This window comes from Amblyomma mixtum, chromosome 4 (genome assembly GCF_055824585.1).
Source record: "Amblyomma mixtum isolate Tamu chromosome 4, ASM5582458v1, whole genome shotgun sequence".
Lineage (NCBI taxonomy): Eukaryota > Metazoa > Arthropoda > Arachnida > Ixodida > Ixodidae > Amblyomma > Amblyomma mixtum.
The window spans coordinates 11,824,168-11,845,941 of record NC_143015.1 but is presented as its reverse complement, the minus strand read 5'-3'; the positions used below and the strand labels follow the sequence as shown (position 1 = coordinate 11,845,941).

The 21,774-nt window shown below is 43.3% G+C and overlaps 2 protein-coding genes and 1 pseudogene across 6 annotated transcripts in view; 2 read left to right on the top strand and 1 right to left on the bottom strand.

Annotated features, from left to right (window-relative positions):
• Positions 1 to 21,774, bottom strand: part of LOC149345705 (uncharacterized) — a 139,551-nt gene that overhangs the window by 10,573 nt on the left and 107,204 nt on the right. The window lies entirely within an intron of this gene.
• LOC149345710 (uncharacterized) lies at positions 7,251 to 14,089 on the top strand. The gene is made up of 10 exons (XM_089586215.1): positions 7,251 to 7,383; positions 7,572 to 7,648; positions 7,822 to 7,881; positions 8,070 to 8,129; positions 8,250 to 8,312; positions 9,005 to 9,067; positions 9,468 to 9,661; positions 9,969 to 10,128; positions 11,011 to 11,122; positions 12,962 to 14,089. The coding sequence occupies exons 5-10, from the start codon at positions 8,297 to 8,299 to the stop codon at positions 13,038 to 13,040; spliced, it is 624 nt and encodes a 207-aa protein (XP_089442341.1). The 5' UTR covers positions 7,251 to 7,383; positions 7,572 to 7,648; positions 7,822 to 7,881; positions 8,070 to 8,129; positions 8,250 to 8,296; the 3' UTR covers positions 13,041 to 14,089.
• Positions 17,571 to 20,047, top strand: LOC149345709 (uncharacterized; annotated as a pseudogene).

Genomic DNA, 21,774 nt, shown 5'->3' with positions numbered 1-21,774 from the left:
TTGTCAGAAATTCTTTCAATAGAAGACGAAGGCAAACGGCACTGCAAAGGACCTCTCATCCAGAGCAACAACAGTTTTTTTGTCACCCCAATACACACTAGGTGCATGTAGTCTAGAGGGCAGTGAGATACTAAACCAATTGGCAATGCAGAAAGAGGTGTATCGGCTATGTGGTGTTCACTCTGAACTTTGTTAGCAAAATCCTCATCTGTTCTCAAAGGGGAATCGGTGTCAGGGAAAACTACTCTTCCTTCAACGTATTCTCCCTTCTGCTGACATTTTCCACAACCATAATAGCCAGAATGCAGTTTTGCGCCTAAAATGAAGGCTCGGGCACGGGCATCGCATACAAATCCTTTAATCTTAACCACAAAGCAAGAATCACCAAAGCACAGCCCTGTCTGTAGAAGCTCAAGCAGTTCATCAACCAGTGGGCCCAGGAAGCTGTTCAAGGATGTAGGCTTATGGCTTCCATGGTGGCACGCAACCAAGAATACACTGCTGCCAGGTATGCTGTCCACCCTGGCTAAAATTGGCCAGAACTGGCTTTGTGAGCTTTTGCTCAGTGGTAGACCATCAATAAAAAACATTAAATCTAAGCTTTCGGGCAGCACAGACAAATCAGACTTCGTTAAAATGCAGTTAATGCTGTTAGAAATACCAAAGTACTTGTAGGAACCATCTTGAGAGCTCTGAACTTGAGCCAAACGAGGTGTCTTAAGAAGTGTTCGGGCATCAGCTGCAAAGCCTGAAAAACATGCGTGCGTTTTCAGGATCTTGAGTAGGGAGGACAATGCTGTTTGTGTAATATTATGCTCGCATGCCCAAACCCTGAGCTTAGCAGCTACTTCGTCTGATGAGCTTGCATCTATCCTGGCAGGCTGATCACTGCTGCTATCACTGCTGCTGTCGCTGTCACCTTTCTGGTGCATTAGAAAAAAACCTGAACTTCCTTCTTCTGGTTTGCCTTGCTCAGGAGCAGAACTTGGTTCCTCTCTTCCATCCAGTGATCCTATCTCTACTTCGTTGTTGCCTCCAGAGGATCTCTCAGTAACTAATTCACAATGCCTCCCAAGTGCAGCAGTATAGTCTTCAGGTGCACATTCAGAAAAAGAACCCTGACTGATAGTGCCGCGCTCGTCTCCTTCCCTTCCTGTTTGGCAAAGCAATGGCTGAATGGCAGCATTAAGTCTACGGTACCTATGGGCCCGTGTTACGGCGTCGATACTCTTTCTTTTTCTTTCCATAGCTTTTATACCGTTAGGCAATCCGACTATATGAAAACAAAGATTTGCAGTCTCGCTCAAAATGAGCCTACACTCGTGCAGGTACGTATGCCAAGCAGATCACTAGTGGATATTTCACAAGTTAATTTAAGGCGCCACTGTATGCTAAAAAAAAAACGAGGGGGTGATCTGCGTATATATGAGTGAAGCGCGATTTCACCTGGGCCTAGAAAAAACACGGGGAGAATTTGTGTGTGACATGAAGTGAGATTTCAACTTCATTAGTCTGTACGTGGGCCTCTGTCCAGTGAGAGCAAATCGATCTGACCAGTGCCTGGTTTGGGTTAGACAGCAATAATGTCGTCACGCACGTGCACAAAACTCGCGCCCTGCAGCGCGCATTCACGCGGCTGGGTCGCGTCGCGCGCACCGAAACCGAAATTGCACAGGGGACTTACCAATTGAAGCTGAACAATTTCATTGACTGACGAAGTGACAGAAACAAAAGCCGTCTTAGAAGCGCGGACGTGCTTGCTGAAAAGCCCGCGCTTTCTTTGTCTGTCGAAATCTTAGAACAAAGAGCACCGGTGCAAAACTCCGAGGAGAGAGAACGGTTGGGTGAGAGACCGGGTGAGAGGAGGTTATGGTCGAGTCCATGTAGCATGGGTGAGTCCATCCATGGGAGGGGAGGACCGAGGCGCGGCCAATGGGCGGCCGCGCTGTGATGAGAGCGCCACCACTAGGAGCAGCACGGGTTCGCGCGGTAAATTTGAGAGCTTCGATGACACAGGATGCGCAGGCTTCGCTTGACTCAATAAACATTTCGTTCAGTCATATAACGACACCAACAATTAGATATATTTATTTGTCTAATTCTAATCAGGTCAAAGGTTTCATACTGCTTACTGTCTAATATCTCATTTTCCCAGCGCGCAGAAAGCTGCATCGAGCAGACGACTCGGGGCGCTCGCCGTCTCTGAACTGCAAGGCCAAAAATGACCGCGAGCAGCGTATTTCGTAACTTTATGACCTCCACTCGTTTTTCAGCTTAAATTAGGACAGCGGCTAAGCTGGAAGAGCTTTGAAAAGCTTGATGGCCATGTTCAAGGCGAAATTGAAATGAAAGTGTGAAAAAGTTTTCGATAGTGGCCATGAAAGCCTGATCCTTACAACCTCGCCACCGAGAATCTGATAAGCTACACATTGCACTTCCGTGTGCTGAACTAGTACAAAGTGGATATAACCGCGGATCGTTTCAATTCCTATACAGGGTGTTTCACGTAATTTGAACCAAGTATTAAAGGAAGCGGCGCACTGGAGCTGGATGAAACCGATGACGTATTGTTTACCGTTAATTGTGTGGTGCGCCTCAGAGTATCTTTTTTAAATTGCGCCTAAATAACCAAATAGCTGCAATTAATTATGCACAATTTTTAATATTCACTTTAGAGTCATGTGCATTTCATTCACTTCTAGAGGAGGTTAACAAAAGTGATAAAAAACTGGCGACTGCGCTCATGCGCTAACATATTTCCGCTCTCCGAGCCGTGTTTTGAACGAACGAAATGTGCGCGCTGGCCGCGCCCAATTATAAGCGGCAGCCGCTCAGTTCGACGGGCTGCACAAATGAATAAAAAAAAACGGAGGCTTCTTTGAAATACGCGAATCACGTGTTTTACCTTCCTTTTTTGTTCTGCCTGTGTGATGGCTCAACAAAAATTCAGGGGGCACTTTGGCTCTCTAAAGTGCTGCAAGGCGAAAGCTTTTCCTGGCGCACTGTGTGGTTTTTGTTTATTTTTTATTTTTCATATTTTATTTTTCACTTTATTTTTATTTTTGTTTGTTTTCTTATTTTCTTTTTTCAATTCAATAATTTTTCATATTTTATTTTTTATTTTTGGCTTTCTTATTTTTATTGGTCTCTTATCTTTTATTTTCATTTTTTTATTCCTTTTATTTTATTTATGAAACCCATGCATTCAATAGATGCGCCTTTATTCATGCTCAAACCTTGAGCATTCGTGGCGGAGTGGTAGCGTCTCCGCTTCAAATGCCAAAGGCCCTGGTTCCATTCCCAGCCTCGACGCAGCTTCTTTTTAACGCCGAAACGCGGACACAGCTGCCGTCAGGGCTGCTAACGACAGTATGAGGCATTAAAGGCTCTCGCCTTAAAAGCTTCCTCTGAATTGCTGTCGGTGGCCTAGCTATCACTTCGGACAGATCATGGTGCGCGCTTTCCATGTTCCGGAAGACTATATGCTGTGGGCGGCGTCGGCCGCTCACTTCGAGACAGTGAGCGCGCGCTCGCTTTGTTCATTTAGAATGTGTTCGGGAGCGCCACAATACGGCAGCGCAAGAGCATTGTTGGTTTGTTTCCATATTTCGTGTGCCTGCATTAAATGCTGGAAAAAAAGACCACGTAAGATATGTGGCAAAAAAAAAAATGTAACGGTCAATTGTTTCGGAACCTCCTCTACAGCTTAACGATACGCACAGACCCTAGAGTGGATAATAAAAATTTTGCATAATTAATCTTAGGTAATTAACTGATTAAGCTGAATTCAAAAATACTCTGAGTAGTGGCACACGATGGGAAACAATATGTCCCTGGTCTCACCCAGCTCCGGTGCGCCGCTTTTTTTAGAGAATTGGTTAATTTACTTGAAACACCTCGCACATATTGCTATATTAGGATGAGACAGTTCAGCAATCAATAAAAGCCGCACACCAGCAAGCCGAGCAACTGCGAAATTTCTGAGAAAGCTGTATAGCTTTCCTTTGTAGCCGTATGGCTGCGCTCGGGTGGACGTCACTGAGTAATTCCCAATTATTACAAATCTACTCCACCTTGGGGGATTCCCCTAAACATTCGACCAAGCCGAGCAACTTGAGAAAGCTCGCAAATCTTGTGTAAGGCACGTATACGTTGTTCTTGCATCTGAAGCGTCAAGCGTGGAAGACGATTTTGGCTCGATCGAGCAGCCGGCCGTCAAGTTATTGAATGAAGGCCCATTTCTCTCGTTTTTTACGAGACTATTTGTTGAGAAGCGCGCGGTAACGCAAGACCGAACAGCTGGGGAGCAGCCTTGGTAGAACTGACGTGCTCACTGACAGCTGACACAGCTATATGTGCTTCCGCCATCTCCAGCATCGGGAAAATGTGAGCAGTCGGGTGCACCAGCATCCTAATGTTTCTTGAAGTTTGCAAGCGTAGCCTCTCCGGTTGATCATAAATTTAGACCGAAAATATAGTCCACGTCGACAATGTTCACACGATGTCGATTTCAGAAGCTTGCGGTGCTGGCCTGTCAAGTAATAAATCATGCAGCCGGCGTCTTCTTCGCATATCCATGATCAAAAACCCTTTCGCACTCCATTTCGCTTTCAACGCAACCGTCAAGCTTTTTTAGGTTTCTCCAGCTTTGTCTTTTGACGTGATTTGAGGTGGAAAACGGCTTGAGAATCAGAAAGCGACAAACTCGCTGCTCGCCTAATTTCCAAGGCAATGAGCCCCGCGGACTTTGTCGTCTGCTCGACGCGTCTCTCTGTGACATGTGACACGCTCTGTAGGTTGCGGTTTCAGTTGTGGTTCAGAGTTGCCAGATTATGTTCCCAAAAATCGTTCGGAGGGTAATAAAATGTTAACAATAACCGTAGGTATTTTCAATCTGGTTTGCTTAAATTTCAATATAAATTATTATCTAGTACATACGCAGTGTTGTTTCCCTGACCCTTTCTCTCAGAGTCGACCAAACGCCAATTTCAGGCGAGAACGCAACGATGGTGGCAGTGGTGGCAACGATTGCAAGATGTATGAGCTGCAGTATACACTCTAGCTGCAGTAAGCTGTAGTTACTGGCTCAGTTTTGTGCAATGTTGTGTTGTAACTACGTTTTCGTTGGTATCTCGGCGGCTTGAAATGTCATCGCTAGAAGTCTAGAACTCCTTTGCTGACCCACACGACACGGTATCGATCCCGGCCGCTGTGGTCGAATTTCGATGGAGGCAAAATTCTAGAGACCTCTGTACTGTACGTGCGATGTCAGTGCATGTTAAAAAACCCCAGGTGGTCGAAATGTCCGCAGCCCTTCGGTGCGGCATCTCTCATAGCCTGAGTCACTTTGGGACGTAACTAAGCTCTCGTAAAAACAAAACAAAAAAATCACGCCATCAGACATTGAAGAAAGTAACGGTAGCAGATTTTTCAGAGTTGTGCTTTCACTTCAAACAGTCGCGTGCATACACATGGTTGTCAAGTACCTTGGAAAGTTGGGATTTCCGATCAATTCAATGCAGACAACTGAGTACACAAGAGAGTAAGTCATGGCTTACGAGACTCCATGGCAGTGCACCAAAATAGTAACTGCTAGATGGATGGCAGTTTTTCCTTTTTTCAATTCCTTGAACATTTGCACGTTTTCTTAATTTGTTCTTGAGTGAGATGTCTTAAAGAGGTTTCTGGAAGACGTCTTGCCAAAGACGTCTCTGAGACGTGTTGGTTTAGCTCAAGCTGAGTGAAGATGGGTGTAGCCGTTTCGAGTCGTTTTTAAGAGGTTTTGTGTTTCGTGGGCTGCTTCATCATCTGTCATGTGAAAAAATGTTTTGCACTGGACTTTGCTGTTAGTGTACATTATAAGAAGGGATGATGTAAATAAACTTGTTTAAACAATGATCAGCTGTAAGTATAGTAGTGAAGAGGTTCTTTGAAACTGTGACGGCTGGCTGTACTTTACTTGGCATGAGAACTGGCTTGCTCTTTATCTGAAATGACATTTTCCCATTTCATAGCTGGCAACACATGCTTACTTTGCATATTTGCTGTTAGCAGCTAAATTTTAAGGTGTTGAAACGATATAGCTGAAGTGGTGAGAGTCATGTTTTGATAAGTGAGTTATAGCGAGTGATGTCTCTATGCACAGATATATGGAAAAGCACTGAACAAGGGTTGGGGTACCTTGGTTTGCAAGGCGAGCCAACATTTCAACAAAGGGGCTTATCTCAGATGAAGACAAGATCCCTTGTTAAAATGTTGGCTTGGCTTGCAGGCTCGGGCCCCCTCAACCCTTGTTCAGTGCTCTTTCATACTGTGTAGCCATCTCCTTTCTCCTTTGTTACCCTGTGTACAGATGTCTTTAAACAAACTATGAGAGACATCTCAGTGCTATCTGTGCATTTCGATTCGATCATTTATCTAGAGCTCTTGAGCGGTGTGCTGAGCAGAAAATTAAATCATAGCACAGGTGCTTGTTTGGGACCAATGTAGTCTGTGTGGATTGCATGACAGCGGCCTCGCTAGAGTATGTTGTCAGTAAAAGTCAGTGCCTTTTTTTTTTTTTTTTCACAATTTCACTTCACTTTCGCCACAGCATCTCTAGAAGCCAAAATTATGCATCTGGAATCTTCTCGAGTTGGCAATTCACCCATTGCACATTTAAAAATGGTACTGCTTATATTTTTGAGTAGTAATATTGAATACTGTTTTCATATTTATGTGAAAGAATATAATATGATTTTTGGTGACAGTACTGCACCTAGCAAAGCTATTTTATAAATGTGCAATGTGTGAAAGCAAGCTCAACTACCTTCCAGATACTATATCTGGCGTTTGAAATTTTGAGGCATAAGACCAATTAAGAAAATTTAGAAAGGAGAATCATCTTTTTTGATGGCCATCAAATTATAGAGTATTGCCCTTGAAATCAAAAATGAAGTTCATTACTTGATTTTAGCTAATGAAATTGTTTAGCTCTGTAGCAACCAGAATACCTGCCTCGCTGTATAATTAATCTGCAAAGGCTACACCAGGGTACTCATCATAATTTTTAAAATGCAGATCTATAGTAATTAAAAAAAATTGTAAATTCACTTCTAGCAGTCTTATCTATGGAGTTCTGAGTGGGGTGGCTATTTATGTGGTGAATTTCTCACCTTCGTGCTAGTGGCATTCACAAACTGTTGATATTTAGAATCGGTACCCAGTATAGACATCGCCTTGAACTTTTTTGTTGCAAATTCACATTTCATTTTCAGAGAAGGGTCGTGGGAAGCGAAAGAAGGTATCGGCAAGTTTGAGCAGCTCTGATATCTCTGATTTTGAAGATGGAAACAAAGATTTTGGACTCCGTGGTATTCCACCCTCACCTTTCAGGTCTCAAAGGCATGGAACGTTCCCTTTCTCAAGAAAATTTCTGGGTGATAAGAAAATAACTGATTCTTTCAAAGAGCTTGTTCTAATTTAGGAGCTGAATTTCAAAAGTACTCTTTTCATGACAAAGAAACACCATATTCATGGAGGTTATAATTTTTCTTGTTTGGTTAATTTTGTGTTGTTGCTTCTAATTGCAGTGGTTCAACTTTGCATGGAGAGAACAGTTCTGCAGCATTGCACACGTCCACAGGCATTTTGTCACCATGTCCTTCAGGTGAGGTCACTAGCGTTACCATATGTTCGGTACTGTTAAGCAGCACTGAGTTGCACAGTGCTTATTTGCTGGTGTAGGTGTTTCAGGCTTTTACTTAAGCAAGTCTGCTTAGGGAAATGCATGCAACATTCATGTAAATATATCCAGCTATATGCAGTCTCCATTGTCTGCAGGGGAAAGAAGTTTTGAATCATCACCCACTTCTGCTGGCATTTTGGCAACAAGTCGTTCAGGTACTGTTAAATGCTAGGAGCAGCTAATTTCATTTGAGTTTAAGAGCTTTTAATCAGTGTTGCTGAAGTTCTTTGGCTTGGAGTATTTCAGTTTATAATTTGCTTGCATTATAGTATATGTGTAGAGTGTGATCGATACAGTCTTAGTGTAAATGCATCCAGCTATATGCAATCATTTCTACCGGCAGAGGGGCGAAATTCTGAAACATCTCACACCTCGACAAGTGTTCTGCCACCAAGTACTCAAGGTATGCTTGCATTGCGGTGAAACTTGCCTCCCCCTAATGCAGAACTCTGCGCATGTCTTTGTATCTGCATATGTATGTATATATGTTATTATAAGCTACACGCATCATCCTTGCCCACAGAGAAAAGGCACTTCGAATTCGGAGCAGCCCACACTTCCACAGGCGTTATGTCACCAAGTTCAGGTACGCACACCTGCCTTATTATATGTTAAGTGCAATTAGGTGCCATCAAGCTGCATAGGTTTCCATTGCCAGTCTGAGCATCGTATGACTGCTTTTCGGGTCTAACTGTATAGTAATGTGTGCAGCATAATGGACGCAGCATTTATGTAACTATATCCAACTATGTGTAGTTATTTTTGCTTGCAGTAAAACAGAGCTCTGAAGCATCACACACTTCCATGGGATTTTTGCCACCAAATCCTTGAGGTATACAAATGCTACCTTATGTTATGTTGGGCACAGTCAGTCGCCACCAGGAAGCAGTGTCTAGTTACTTCTTTGAGCATACTGTGACACCGATTGTTGGGCTTGAGCATAAATTATTCAGTATGAATGCACATATATCTGACTTCATGTTCAGTCATTTGAAGCTAGAAGTAACTGTTTCAATTGAAATTTTGAGTTGTAATCAATTTATGAGAGTCTATTTCTATCGTCTTGCAGTACTTTTTGGTATTAAGTGAACACTTACTTTGTTCGATCTATTTGGGGCAGTTGTGGTCCGAAAGACCTCTCAAATTTTGGTTCGTCGGGTACTTTAACTTCAGCATAGTAGCAAAAAACATTACATATTGATGAACGTTAAAAACACTGGTGTATAATATGGAAGAGGTTCATCATTCATTGTATTAACATTTTTGCTTTATATGCAGCCTGCCTTGGATGCTCACATGTGAAAGACCGGGCAGCATCAGAAGCAGGAAGCATCAGCTCTGGTAAATAAAAATTCTTGCAAATAGAAAACAAAATACTTGAGCACCATGCAGGAAATAATTGCACAATGGATCTGTCTCAGTAAATATAGAGAGTAGGAAAGTTTGTTTCATGTGCAATAAGAACTGTGTCAACAGTAAAGTAAATTTATTCAAGTATGAACTGCTTTACTCAGCCAGTTGAATCAGATTTCTGTCAAAATCAAGCTGTAGAGTTGTGCTGGCTCTTTGGGCTTGGTACTGCAGCACAATTTGCTTTTGTGGGCAGCACCATGTAATATCCAGTCCTTTCAATCTGTATACAGCATGCCACATACTTGCTCCATCAGAACAACAGGCATGACGTGTGCTTCTACTTTATGGCTTAATGCATTTACTTCTGTTTCTTGGTTACTCTTTTCAGATAATGCACTTCGGATTCTGCGAGAAGTTTGCTTTGTGAAGAAAGAGCTTAGAGCGATAAAAGGGCTGTTGGAAAAAGGACAGTGCGGTGATAGTGGAGGGTCTGGAGAATCTGTCATTTTACCATTGAAAACAGAGGAGGATATCCAAGAAATTGAAAAAAAGCTGAAATGTCAAGAGTTTCATGCACGACTGGTATGTTTCATTTTACAAGTGTGCTGGTGTGGTTCATTTGCTTTTGGTGAATAAACATAGTTGCCAGTTCATGTACCTGACAGGGTACTCAGAGAAGGATGCAAGGCATAAAGCAGAGTGCACAAGTTGCTCGTAGTGTGCATATATGGTTCATTGGGAGCACATAATTAGTGTGGCAGGAAATTAAAGAAGGATGTGGCCATGGATATGTAAAGTAAAAGCAAGTGCAATGTGGGCATTACATTAGCGCTGCTGGACAGATTTCCTGCCAAAAACATGTATTACATAACCCCTACTGGTTTTACAGGTTCGCCAGCTTGCTGGTATAGGTGGAACCACTGCCCAAGCTGCGACGACAAGGATATTATCAAAGTTGATTGATGACTCTTTGGGCCAACATTATAGCTTGTATGGCCAGAAAGGCAAGAAGGTGTTTGCTAACTTGGAACTATTCAATGTGATCCAGAGTGAGTATACTCCCATGTCACATATGACTACTCAAGGCAGTTCTGGCATTAGATTCTTGAGTGCTGAAATTTTTGCAAACCGCTAAACAGCGCTTGTAAGATATATGGTCATATCATAGCTGGATACAAACAACATACATAATTTTTCATTGATATAGTAGTTCGTGGTTAAAGCATCATATCGGCACAAGAATTTCTAGGTCTCTAACTTGTTTGTTACTGTCAAAAATTAAAACTGATCTCTTTACTTTTCAGTAATACACATGCTGCATACGTACCATTGCCCATAGTTCTGCTGTTTTAGTAGGATAGCTGCTGTTTTCACGTTGTATCCTACTCAGCTGAAGCCCTCTCTTACTTCGCCTGGCAAAAAAACCTTTACTCCCGGGCAACTTTTTGTGGCTATGCAACCAAGGCTGCGGAGCAGTGCTTTAGTTCTGGCATATCTGGCCTCAGTTTCGGTTTCAGTTTGACCTTTACTTGAAGTCATAGTTTTCGAGCCGCAAGCGACACAGCAAGGTCCTTCTTTAGCCAGCTTAGGGCCTACTTGAACGTAAATGTGTGGTTAATGAATAAAACACACTTTGTACATTGCCAAAACGTGTGCATTGCGTTGTGTAGCAAGACCAGCGGGTAGACGCAACAAAAACAGCCAACGTGCATTTCAGATTACTGACAGATGGTGTAGCATCTCGTTTTGCTCAGCATATTCTGCTGATTCAAAAATGCACTAAACTAACATTGCACTGTCTTGTGTTGTAGAATGATCATGATGTACCGTGATCATATAATACTCTAGAGCATGATCCTTGAAACTGTTGTGCTCGTGATTGTGTTTTAGTGTTTTTTATGCCGTCATTTTTTTTTTTTTGCCTCTTACAGAAGCAGTACGGCTTATGAATGGACTCTCGCTGGCATCACTGCAGGATATCCAAACAGGAGTTAAAGGGTGGCTCAAGAACTGCTCTGCACGGCTGAAGAATGCCAAGAAGAGGTACTTGGATTGTGCTGATGCGATTTATACACTTATCCACATGTACTGAGAATTTGAAAAAAAAAGTCACCTTTGTACTCATGTGGGCTTGTCTTTTTCCCCCTACTGTTTGAAAGTGGAGGCAGGCTATTTCACTAGTTTAATGGGTTGAGCTCCTTGCTTGTAATTAGCCCATCCCTGTCACTAGGTCTAAGCCCAGTTATAGGAATAGGCACTTGTGTTGGCTTCTCTATCTTCTGTCATCTTTTTTGCACTTGTTAACAATGAAGGTGTAAACTACCAGTAGCCTGGACATCAGAGGTGTGCCTTAGCAATTTGAATGCACTTGTGAAGAAATCATATGGATAAAAGACTGACGGCAAAAATGAAATATTGTGCAGCTTCGTAAAGTATTGCGGGGTTTTTTTTTGTTCACTGTTTGCAAAGTGAACAAATATGAAATTACCGTTGTGTTAAAAGTTCTTATATTCTTATATAGTGGGTGCTATCTACTGCAATACCGTACTAGATATTACATTGACTTGGCTATCCAATTAACAGTGACTATAGAGTCATGTAATCCCTTTTAACAATTGTTATTGCAACAGCTGTTTAATCAAGGATACTGCAGAAGTCCTAGGGGGCTATTTAAAAAAATGATTTTGGTGTTTAGTTTTTTCTTTTCCTGTCCTCACTTTTTTAGTCAGCATTTTGCTTTTGATTCTTGTAACATTTGCAGGGGTAGAGAGCAGGTCTGCTGTTTGAAGTAATGCATGTTACGTATGTTTTGTATATATGTGACTAAAAGATGTGAAATGTGTAGTGGAACACCACACAGGGATGGATTGGAAAAGAAGCTAACTGTGCAGTGATACATTTTTGCATGCTGAAATTTTGTGCTGTTGAAACACAGCTGCGATGCCTCATGGCCACTGTTTGGCTGCAGCTTACCTAAAATAAAAAGCTTGTTAATGTTACAAGAGGCTGAGTTAACTAAACAGGTGTGCAAATATTCAGTATTTTCTCATAACACATTAAATGTCCGTTTCGATTCACTCAACAAGTGAAAAGGTGCACATTTCAAATAATTTGCAGCTAACAGAATAAAGTGAGGCATTTGGATCATAGGCACCAAATTTGAATAGGGCGTGTTTTTTTTTTCTGATGACTTATTTTAAAACAGAGCCTACTCTGACAATGCACAGCATGGCCAGCTTGTGCAAGGAGCAGTCAGTGCCATTAGGACTGCAAATTAATCCAATTTATGGACGATGGTTTAGAATCAACAAGGTTCAGCCAGGTTCAGTAAACATGTCCTATCACCTTGCCGGATATTGGAGGTTGTGGCGCACTGCTCTTGTCCTCATGTCAGCCAAAGTGTAGCACTTGTTTCCATCACCGTCAGAAAGAACAAGCAATTTCATTATGTGAATATGAATATCATCGGGCAAAATCTGACTGTGTTCAGTCGTTAGTTACAGCATTCCTGGATGAATGTTTGGTTTGTGTCAATATCCACAAACACAGGGAATAATCGCGTGGATGTTTGATTTGGTTCTCACTATTCAGTTTGATTTTTTCTGCTCTCTATATATACTTTGCCAGCAAAACTATATTATTCAGTTTAGTTTCAGAATACTATTCTCGCACCACTATAGTTGCTAACAAGGCATTCTTTGCAGACAATTCATTTTGCCTTGCATGATACAGCTTTTTTCAGTATGACAGTGTGACCGCGGACAACAAAGCAAAATTTTTATGTAGGTCCCATTTTTAATGTGGAAACAAAACATAAGGCACTTATTTCATAACTTCATAAAAGCATACTGAAGTATGTTACCTATAATTTTCTCATTGCAGGATGTCTAAGGGGACTCCTGATCACCTCACCTCCACCTGCCAGCCAGTCTCAGCATTTGTGGAAGCTGCGAACATTTAGTTATTCCAGGGAAACTAAGTTTATGGGCACACAAGTCCATGCCATATGTTTTTTTAAGATTTTTATTTATTTGCTCATGACGCCAAGCGGCATACTTGTTTTCATGCTTATTTTTTAGTTCTGTTTACATTGTCGCTGTTGTGTTGCGCGAATTCTTTGTCATGTGTTCTTTTATTTACTGCACTTAGCATATCTTGCATTTCATACTTATTTTTCAGTTTTGTTTACATCGCTGCTGTTGTGTAGTTGTGCATAAGTCCTTGTCATGTTTTTTTTTATTTTACTCACAGTGCCAACTGCCATACTTGTGTTTTACAGTATATCTTACATTTCTTGCTTACTTTTCAGTTCTCTTCAGGTCATTACATTGCTGTAGACAGTGTTTCTGAGCACATAAGTCTAGTCATTTTTTTTTTTTTTTTTCAGATAATTATTTACTTGCAGGGACAAGTATATCTTGAATTTCATGCTTTTCTCTTTAGATAATTCCTGGACGATTTTTTCAGGTGCATAAATCTAGTCATGTTTTTATATTTATTTATTTACTTGCCACGCCAAATTGTATCTTTCATTTTATGCTTATTTTTCAGTTCTGTTTGTCGTTGCTGTCGGCAAACCATGCTCCTAAGCGCATAAGTCCTTGTCATGTTCTTTCTTTTAAGGCTTTTATTTGCTTACTCACAACACCAAGTACTTGTGTTTTCCAGCAAATCTTACTTTTCATGCTTATTTTTCAGTTTTGTGTAGGGTGTTGCTGTGACAAGCCATATTTCTCAGTGCATAAGTCTGTCATGTTCGTTTTCTATGCATTTTTATTTTTCAGTGCGCCTCACATTATCATGTTTATATTTCATTCTGTTTTGCTTCTCTAGCTTTTTTTTTTCAGACTGCTGCTTTGTTATGGCCTTTACCTACTGTTTAATCAACTGCCACAGTAGATTGGTTTTTCTGAATCCTGTGTGTAATGCCCTCTTTGGCCCTTGAGCAGGGTGTAAATAAAAAGTATTTCATTTCGTATTTGATTACTATTAAAGTGAAAGCTTGCACAACACTGAGTCGTTATTTTTTAAAGCTATTTGCATGCTAGAACTGCGTGCAACTGGCTGACTTTTCTGTAAATTGCCAAGTTTATAAATGTGGCGGGTGCAGGCTAGCCGTTAACTGTTCTTACATGCAAGAGGCTTTGATGTTAGCAATTAAGATTTGCTGCAGATCAACAGTGCTAATAAGCCTCTTACATATAAGAACAGTTAGTGGTTATAACTTCAGTCTGTCAAATCGTATTTTGAGTGCGTCTATGCAAGATATTTTTAGCCTTTTAAGGAGAAAATAAAGGCACATTAGCACAGAAATATACATCTCTAAGACGTGCCAAATTTCTTTCATAGACATGCAGTAGGTGTCCTTAAGATGTGTACACGATCGTCTTCCAAGACGTCTTGTAACCCAAAATGTATGGTGCGTTATCCCAGCTATGAGACTGCTACTGACCAGCTTGATAAGTCTTGAAACATCTTCCCAAGATGAACTCTAGATGTCTTGAGTGACTTGCAAACACTTCTCATAGATGTTCAATAGACTATTAAAATATCTGGCTAGCTGTCATATAGACATCTTCCATGTCTTACCTAGACAATTTGTAGATGTCTAAGAGATGTTGCTGTGTTCACTGGGGCGGCCGGCCCGCCGCGCACACGGGGACAGCTGGTTTTGCTGTCGGTGCGGAGCGCTTGGAAACAGCTGGTAGTGCTGTGAGCGCGCTGGATTCTTATCTGCTGGATTCCGACGGCGTCCTGCTGAGGTATATCCCCTCCGAGAACGACACAATTAAGCGAGGCGTTCAAGGTGGTGATACCTCGGGTGTTGAGAGCGGCACTGTTACGTTACTTTCACGACTCGTGCATCGCTGGGTATGCAAGCGGCCCCAAGACTTACGTTAAGTTGTGTCGCTTTGCTACCTGGCTTGGCATCAAAAGGGACGTAACACGCTACGCCCGCTCATGTCATGTGTGCCAAAGTGTGAAGCCCCGGGGTGGACGACCGCCCGGCCTCATGCAGCCGATTAACAGCCAGACTCCCTGGCAAATCGCGGCGTGTGACATCATGGGACCGTATCCCACGACACCGAGTAGGAACAAGTTCCTGCTGGTGGTCACGGATCACATCAGCAAGTGGGTTGAACTTTTCCCCCTTAGAAAGCTGACGGCACGAGTGATCATGGAGAAGCTGATGGACGTATTCACCAGGTTCGGTTTCCCAGAGCAGCTGATAACGGACAACGCGTCCTACTTCACTGCGAAGGTTTGGTTTGGTTTGGTTTATGGGGTTTAACGTCCCAAAGCGACTAAGGCTATGAGAGACGCCGTAGTGGAGGGCTCCGGAAATTTCGACCACCTGTGGTTCTTTAACGTGCACTGACATCGCACAGTACACGGGCCTCTAGAATTTCTCCTCCAAAGAAATTCAACCGCCGTGGCCGGGATCGAACCCGCGTCTTTCGGGTCAGCAGCCGAGCACCATAACCACTGAGCCACCGCGGCGGCTCACTGCGAAGGTGTTCGTTGATTCATGCGCTGCACTCGGCATTAAGCACAAGAAAACGACCACCTATCGTGCTCAGTCGAACCCCACCGAACGAGTCAACCGCAACGTCAAGCACATGCTTGTCGCGTACTCTGAGAGGCACAAAGATTGGGACTCCTATCTGCCAGAGATCGCGTTCGCTTTGCGTTCGACCGTTAACCGCTCGACTGGGTATGCACGGGTAACCTGCCATTTATGGCGTAGCCTCCGAGTTGATCAAAGTTATTTTGTTTTAGGCAGTGCTGTGAAGGACATCCTCAAGCGTATCACTCCTGGGGACGACGTCAGTGACTTCAGCGACCTTTCAGAGAACGACAATGAGGAATGGTTTGGTTTAGTTTGGTTTATGGGGGCTTAACATCCCAAAGCGACTCAGGCTAAGAAGGACGCCGTAGTGGAGGGCTACGGAAATTTCAACCACCAGGGTTCTTTAACGTGCACTCATATCGCACAGTACACGGGCCTCTAGAATTTTGCCTCCATCGAAATTCGACCGCCGCGGCCGGGATCGAACCCGCGTCTTTCGGGCCAGCAGCCGAGCGCCATAACCACTGAGCCACCGCGGCGGCTCGACGAGGAATGGACTGCAGCTATTAGCAATGGCCCTACTCAATCAAGTGACGATGAAGAGGTGGACGACGTTTGTGGTAGTTCAGCTGTCGCATCATCTTCCCTCCTGAAAGAAACTGGGAGAAGGCCTTGCTCGAGATTGCCCATTCAGACTTCTTGGGAACATACAGCGAACCGGATGAGATGGAAAGCCCAATCAAGCTTTTCAGGCGGCTTCCCACCGATGACATGCTGGCGATGCTGGTAGACCAAACAAACCTCTACAGTACGCAAAAGTATGGAAAATCTGCGAACACAATTGTGTCTCAAGTTGAGCAGTACATTGGCATGTACTTGAAAATGGGCCTCGTCCAAATGCCAAATGTTAGGCGCTATTGGGAGCAAGGCAGCAGGCATCTGCCAATAGCGGATACCGTGTCAAGAAATCACTTCCTGAAGTTAAAGGCACGTCCACACGTTGCAGACAACTTGCAAGTTGCTGAAGAAGAAAAAAAGACAAAAGTGTGGAAGCTCCGACCTTGGATTGTGGCCTTGCAGCAAAATCTCGAAAAAATTGAACAAAAGGAGTACAATGCAGTTGAAGAAATGATGGTGCCGTTTACGGGAAGAAGTACAGCGAAACAATATATGGCCAACAAACCAGTCAAGCTGTGGGGTCGTGCTGGGGCAACTGGTATCCTTTATCAGTTTGATGTGTACCAAGGGAAGGGTGATGGAACCTATGCGTTTGGGCTCGGTGGAGATAACGTCCTGAGTATGTGTAGCAAGCTACCGTCTGACGAGGGCTTCAAGGCAGCTGCAGAAAATTTCTTCAGCTCTTTGGAACTCGTTGAGGAGCTTACCGGCCATGGAATACAGTATGTTGGAACCTTGCGCCAAAATAGGCTAAAAGATTGCTCACTCATGAATGAAAAAAGCCTGAAGACACTAGGACAAGGTGCCTACGATGATCATGTTGACAACACAGGCATTTCTGTTGTGTGCTGGTTTGACAAAAAAGCTGTGGTATTGGTTTCCAACTTTCTATCGCTGGAACCTGTTCAGAAAGTAAAACAGTATGACCGCAAGGCCAAAGTACACTCTGACGTACCGCGACCAGTTATTCAGTCGTTCCAGCGACGTAGGCGGTGCCACGCGGTTCCTCCGAAGCAGTAACCCGGTGATAGCATCACCGGAGCAGTCGGCCGCCTGCTTGCAATGGACGCCACGGACGCGACAAAAAGAAAAAAAGCGAGCAGCAATCTCATATGCAGCGTGCCGCAATGCTCGAATCGTGCCGTATCGGGGAAAATAAGCTTGCATGCCTTCCCTAAGGAAAAGAAACTGAAGAAATTGTGGCCAATGAAAATGCGAATAGGCAAAAAGGTCACCGCCGAGATGTATGTTTGTAGCGAACACTTCAAGCAAGAAGACTACTTCTGGAGCCACCTTGGTAAGTTCTTTGTGCCCATCGAGACATTCAGTGGTTATGTTGCTGTGAATTTTTTGTGATGGTGCTATGATTTCTTCCAAGACGACAACCTAAAGCCTCGTCTACCGCGGCTGAAGAAAGGGGTTTTCCCTTCGTTGAAAGTACCTGTGCGACGCATGAAACTTCAGAGGCCATTCAAGGTACGTAGCGGACTTGCGGGCTGTTGATTCATTCCAGATAAGCTTCCCATTCGCGCTGGCCTACCTTTTATCTGAACTCCTGTGTTTACTTTTCAGCAAAAGAATTGCCTCTGCGCGTAACCTATGCCTTCACCTCGGCGCCTACATTTGCCAGTTTCTCAATTCATTGCATTCATGCGCTTGATACGCGGCGCTTTGTAGTGACATTAGCGGCTCAATTGATTCCACTGATATATTGCAAGGATGTTGCATATTTGCAAGTGTCGCTATTTTTTTTTTGCTAAATACGACTCGGACGGCATTGCTAATCTTGCAGGAGATAATCACCCAGCCAATCACCCAGATACACCTGAGTCTTGGGAAAGCTTGCAGGAGATAATCATCCAGCCAATCACCCAGATACACCTGAGTCTTGGGAACAAGCTTGTGCTTGCCCACCTTCACTCGATTCATATGAAGCTGAAAACTGTGGTAAGTACTCATTTCAGAAAGCGTTGTACAATTTGTTCGCCAATTTTTTCCACCAAGCTGTGCCTTGTTACATGGTTGTAACTATGCGGCCAGCACTGTACCAAGCATAGTTTCGTGGTGAGAGGCGACAAGATTTTGTATGTGTTCTGGCACTCACAAGCACTTGAAATATCAGTTATTGCATGGGTATGTTGTTTCTGTATTCGTCATTCGGATTGTGTGCAGTCAGTAAGCAAATTGAATATGCTTGGCTTGTGAAATTATTTATGCTTCGTGTCTGTGTACTACAGATCAACCTGTCCAGGACTGGCTTCCTGCACTAAACCCTTGTCCAGGTTTCCATGCAGGAAATGAAGAAATGCTCACAGGTAAGTTTTTATAACTATTACCATAACTATTGCATGAGGCACATTAGTTTCATAACATCTGTGTCAGCATGACATTAGCAGTGTCTGAGAGCTTCATCCTCCTCTTCGTTACCCGATTCTGCATCCATCATGAAATTCCGACACATGCCCATCTCTACCACTTACCTCTAGATTCATCGAGATGCACCAACCTACCTTTCCTCTATGCTAATCTGGTACGTTACTTTTTTTGTTGCCCTGTTGCTGCTCAAATTCTCCTCCTTACTCTTGCTATTGAAGCGGCCTTGGTTCATTGTCCTACTGACTTCTTAAGTGCTTAATTTTCCACCAAATAGGCTACCGCCGCTCTTGCTGCTAGTACTACTAATGCTAGTACTGCTACTACTGTTACTACTGCTACTAGTACTGCTACTGCAACTACCACTATACTATCACTACTACTACAACCACCGCCCCCGCCATATCTTTCATTTCAGGACACAGAGAAGCGGAGATGCACAACCTTCTCCATCAGTTAAAAAAAAACAGAGAATGAGAACAAGGCAACGCACGCTAATGTGCTGCATGATATCGCACAGAAGTTTAGAATCACTGAACTTTTAACGACAGACTCCAAACTGAATGCTTTCACCGGTATTCCAAGTGTGAACATTCTCAACAAGATTGTTCAGCTCCTGGAGAGGCATGAAAGAGACAAGTTGGAAGCCACTGCGAAGGATAGAGTTCTTTCAATGCAGTGCATCATCTGTGCACAGGCATTTTGTTCACACACTTCCTCTTCTTGCAGCAATTTTTGAATCAGCCATTGAGTGGCCATCAAAAGAGGAGGTGTTAAACAATATGCCTGTGCACTGTGAGAGGTACAGTAGAGTAAGAGGGGTCATAGACTGTACAGAAATTGGAGTTGAATGGTGAAGTTGTGTGACGTGGCGGTTGCTGACCTACTCCCAGTATAAATCGACTTATACTATAAAATTTCTTGTATGTGTCAGTCCAGGAGGCACAATCACTTTTATTAGTAATGCATTTGGTGGACGAGCATCTGATAAGGCCATTACAATGCACTCTGGCGTTTTCAACAAGTTTGAGTCTTTTACTGATGACATCATGGTTGACAGAGGTTTTTTCGTTGACGATCTGTGTGCATCCCGTGGTGTGGGCATTATTAGGCCCCCATTCCTAGGAAAGGAGAGCCAGTTCTCTGAAGCTGAAGCCCTGAAAACAGCTGACATTGCAAGGGCTGGAGTGCATGTCGAAAGGGCCATTCAGAGAGTAAAAATATTCAGAATGTTGAATGGCACAATATTGTATGAAATGCTACCGCATATTGATCAGCTCTTTACTATAGCATGTGGCATGACAGACCACTGTTCACCAATATTGGCCGAAGATAAATTTTTGTAGTGGGAGGCCACTATTCAGTGCTAATACACGTTGTGAATGCATGGTGGGCCACAATGGAGGGCTCTGGATGGAGGGCTCTGAGCCTGCAGTTATGTAACTTGTTGCGGGAGCCTTAAAAGGACATTAGGGAAAACTCCAAGGAACGCTGAAGATCTAGTGAAGGCATATGTGCGTACTGCAGAATTATTTGATGTCCAGGAATCTAGGAGACAGCAGTTGTTATTGTCCGCCTGAGTATGGCGACATGGTGAGCGCAACTGGCCAGCGAAAACATGGCCAGTGGCATCAACAGCTGGCACAGCCACCCATGCAAGTCGCATGCATCATCACTGCAAGGAACTTTGTAGCCAGGGCCCGCTATGTTCGGGATATGTACCAGCAATATTTTAGCAGTCTTGTTGGCAGAGTGCCTTGGCAGAACGCTGTACTGTACTGAGAGCACATCTGATTAGCCATTACATGCTGTCAAATAAATGTTATTTGCCTGTATTTTATCCCTGGAAAGCCCTAACACAGAATTACATGAAGAAAAAATGAGAAAACTTTTTTATTCACTTCAATGAACAATATGAACTGCCTGATAGAACAATATTGCAAAAAATGTGTAAGCATTATGCAACTACAGTCCATATCAAATTTGATACAGTGGGCTTCGTTGCTAGTTCAGGTCTTTTCTTGATTCAGGCAAAGCGTCACCTCGCATTTCGAACAAATAACCGAACTGAACGTGTTTTAGACTCGGTGAACAGTTCTTGCATAGCAGCCTCTTGTCCATTACAAGGGGAAAGTGGCCAACACCATTTTTCCTTAATATATACGGAACAAGAAAAAAGTTACCGAAATTACAAACATTGAGGAGTGGTCCAAGGAGCTATGTGCAGACTCAAACCGCGCTGCGAAGGAGGTGGAGCAAGAGGAGGACAAGCCCAAGCCGGACTCTCCCACCTGCTGCACCTCTGGGCAGCGCATAAAGGTCTCCTCAAGAGATGGCTTAAGCAGAAGCACAACAGGCAATTAAAACTTAAAACTGCAAAAATTAAACGTGAAATCGAGAAATACTCAGCTCAACTAAGCAGAGAACAATGGAATAACCCATGCGACCTCATGAATGGGCAGTTAGGAAGCAAAAACATCTGACATTTATTCAGACACCTAAAAGATCCAAATAGTACCAAACCAGCGGCGCAGAAAAACTTCCTCCGTATAGCCCAAGCCTGCCCAGCCAGCAATGACGAGCTTCTACAAGAGCTCCAATGCACATACATTAACACGAAGAAAAGCGTTGCCCCCTCTGAGGACTATCTGGGAGCAGATAACCCAAGCCTAGATGAGGAAATCACAGAACAGAAGGCCTGGCTTGTGCTAAGTACCATCAAAACCGCCTCCGCCGTGAGAGAAGACGGGATCACTAATAAGACCCTCTGTAACCTGGATGATGCATCAATCACAGCCGTTACCAAATAGTTCAATGAGTGTTGGAACAACGGTTCTATCCCAGCCTCCTGGAAGCATGCTAAAGTCATATTCATTCCCAAAACGGGCAAGAAACTAGATCTTCAAAATCTTAGACCTATCTCACTAAATGCCTGCCTCAGCACATAGTTCTCAACAGACTCAACGCTTATGCCGAGAGTGAAGAACTCTTTCTCAGTAACCAAATTGGCTTCAGGCCTGGCCTCTGGACATACTCTGGATGATTCAAAAGAATGTTTTTCCTCAGACAATAA

Excerpts from the sequence above, each read along its gene's own strand:
- LOC149345710 (XM_089586215.1), top strand. Across the intron at positions 9,068-9,467 it reads AGCAGGAAGCATCAGCTCTG|ATAATGCACTTCGGATTCTG; the intron begins GTAAATAAAAAT and ends TACTCTTTTCAG. Across the intron at positions 9,662-9,968 it reads AAGAGTTTCATGCACGACTG|GTTCGCCAGCTTGCTGGTAT; the intron begins GTATGTTTCATT and ends CTGGTTTTACAG.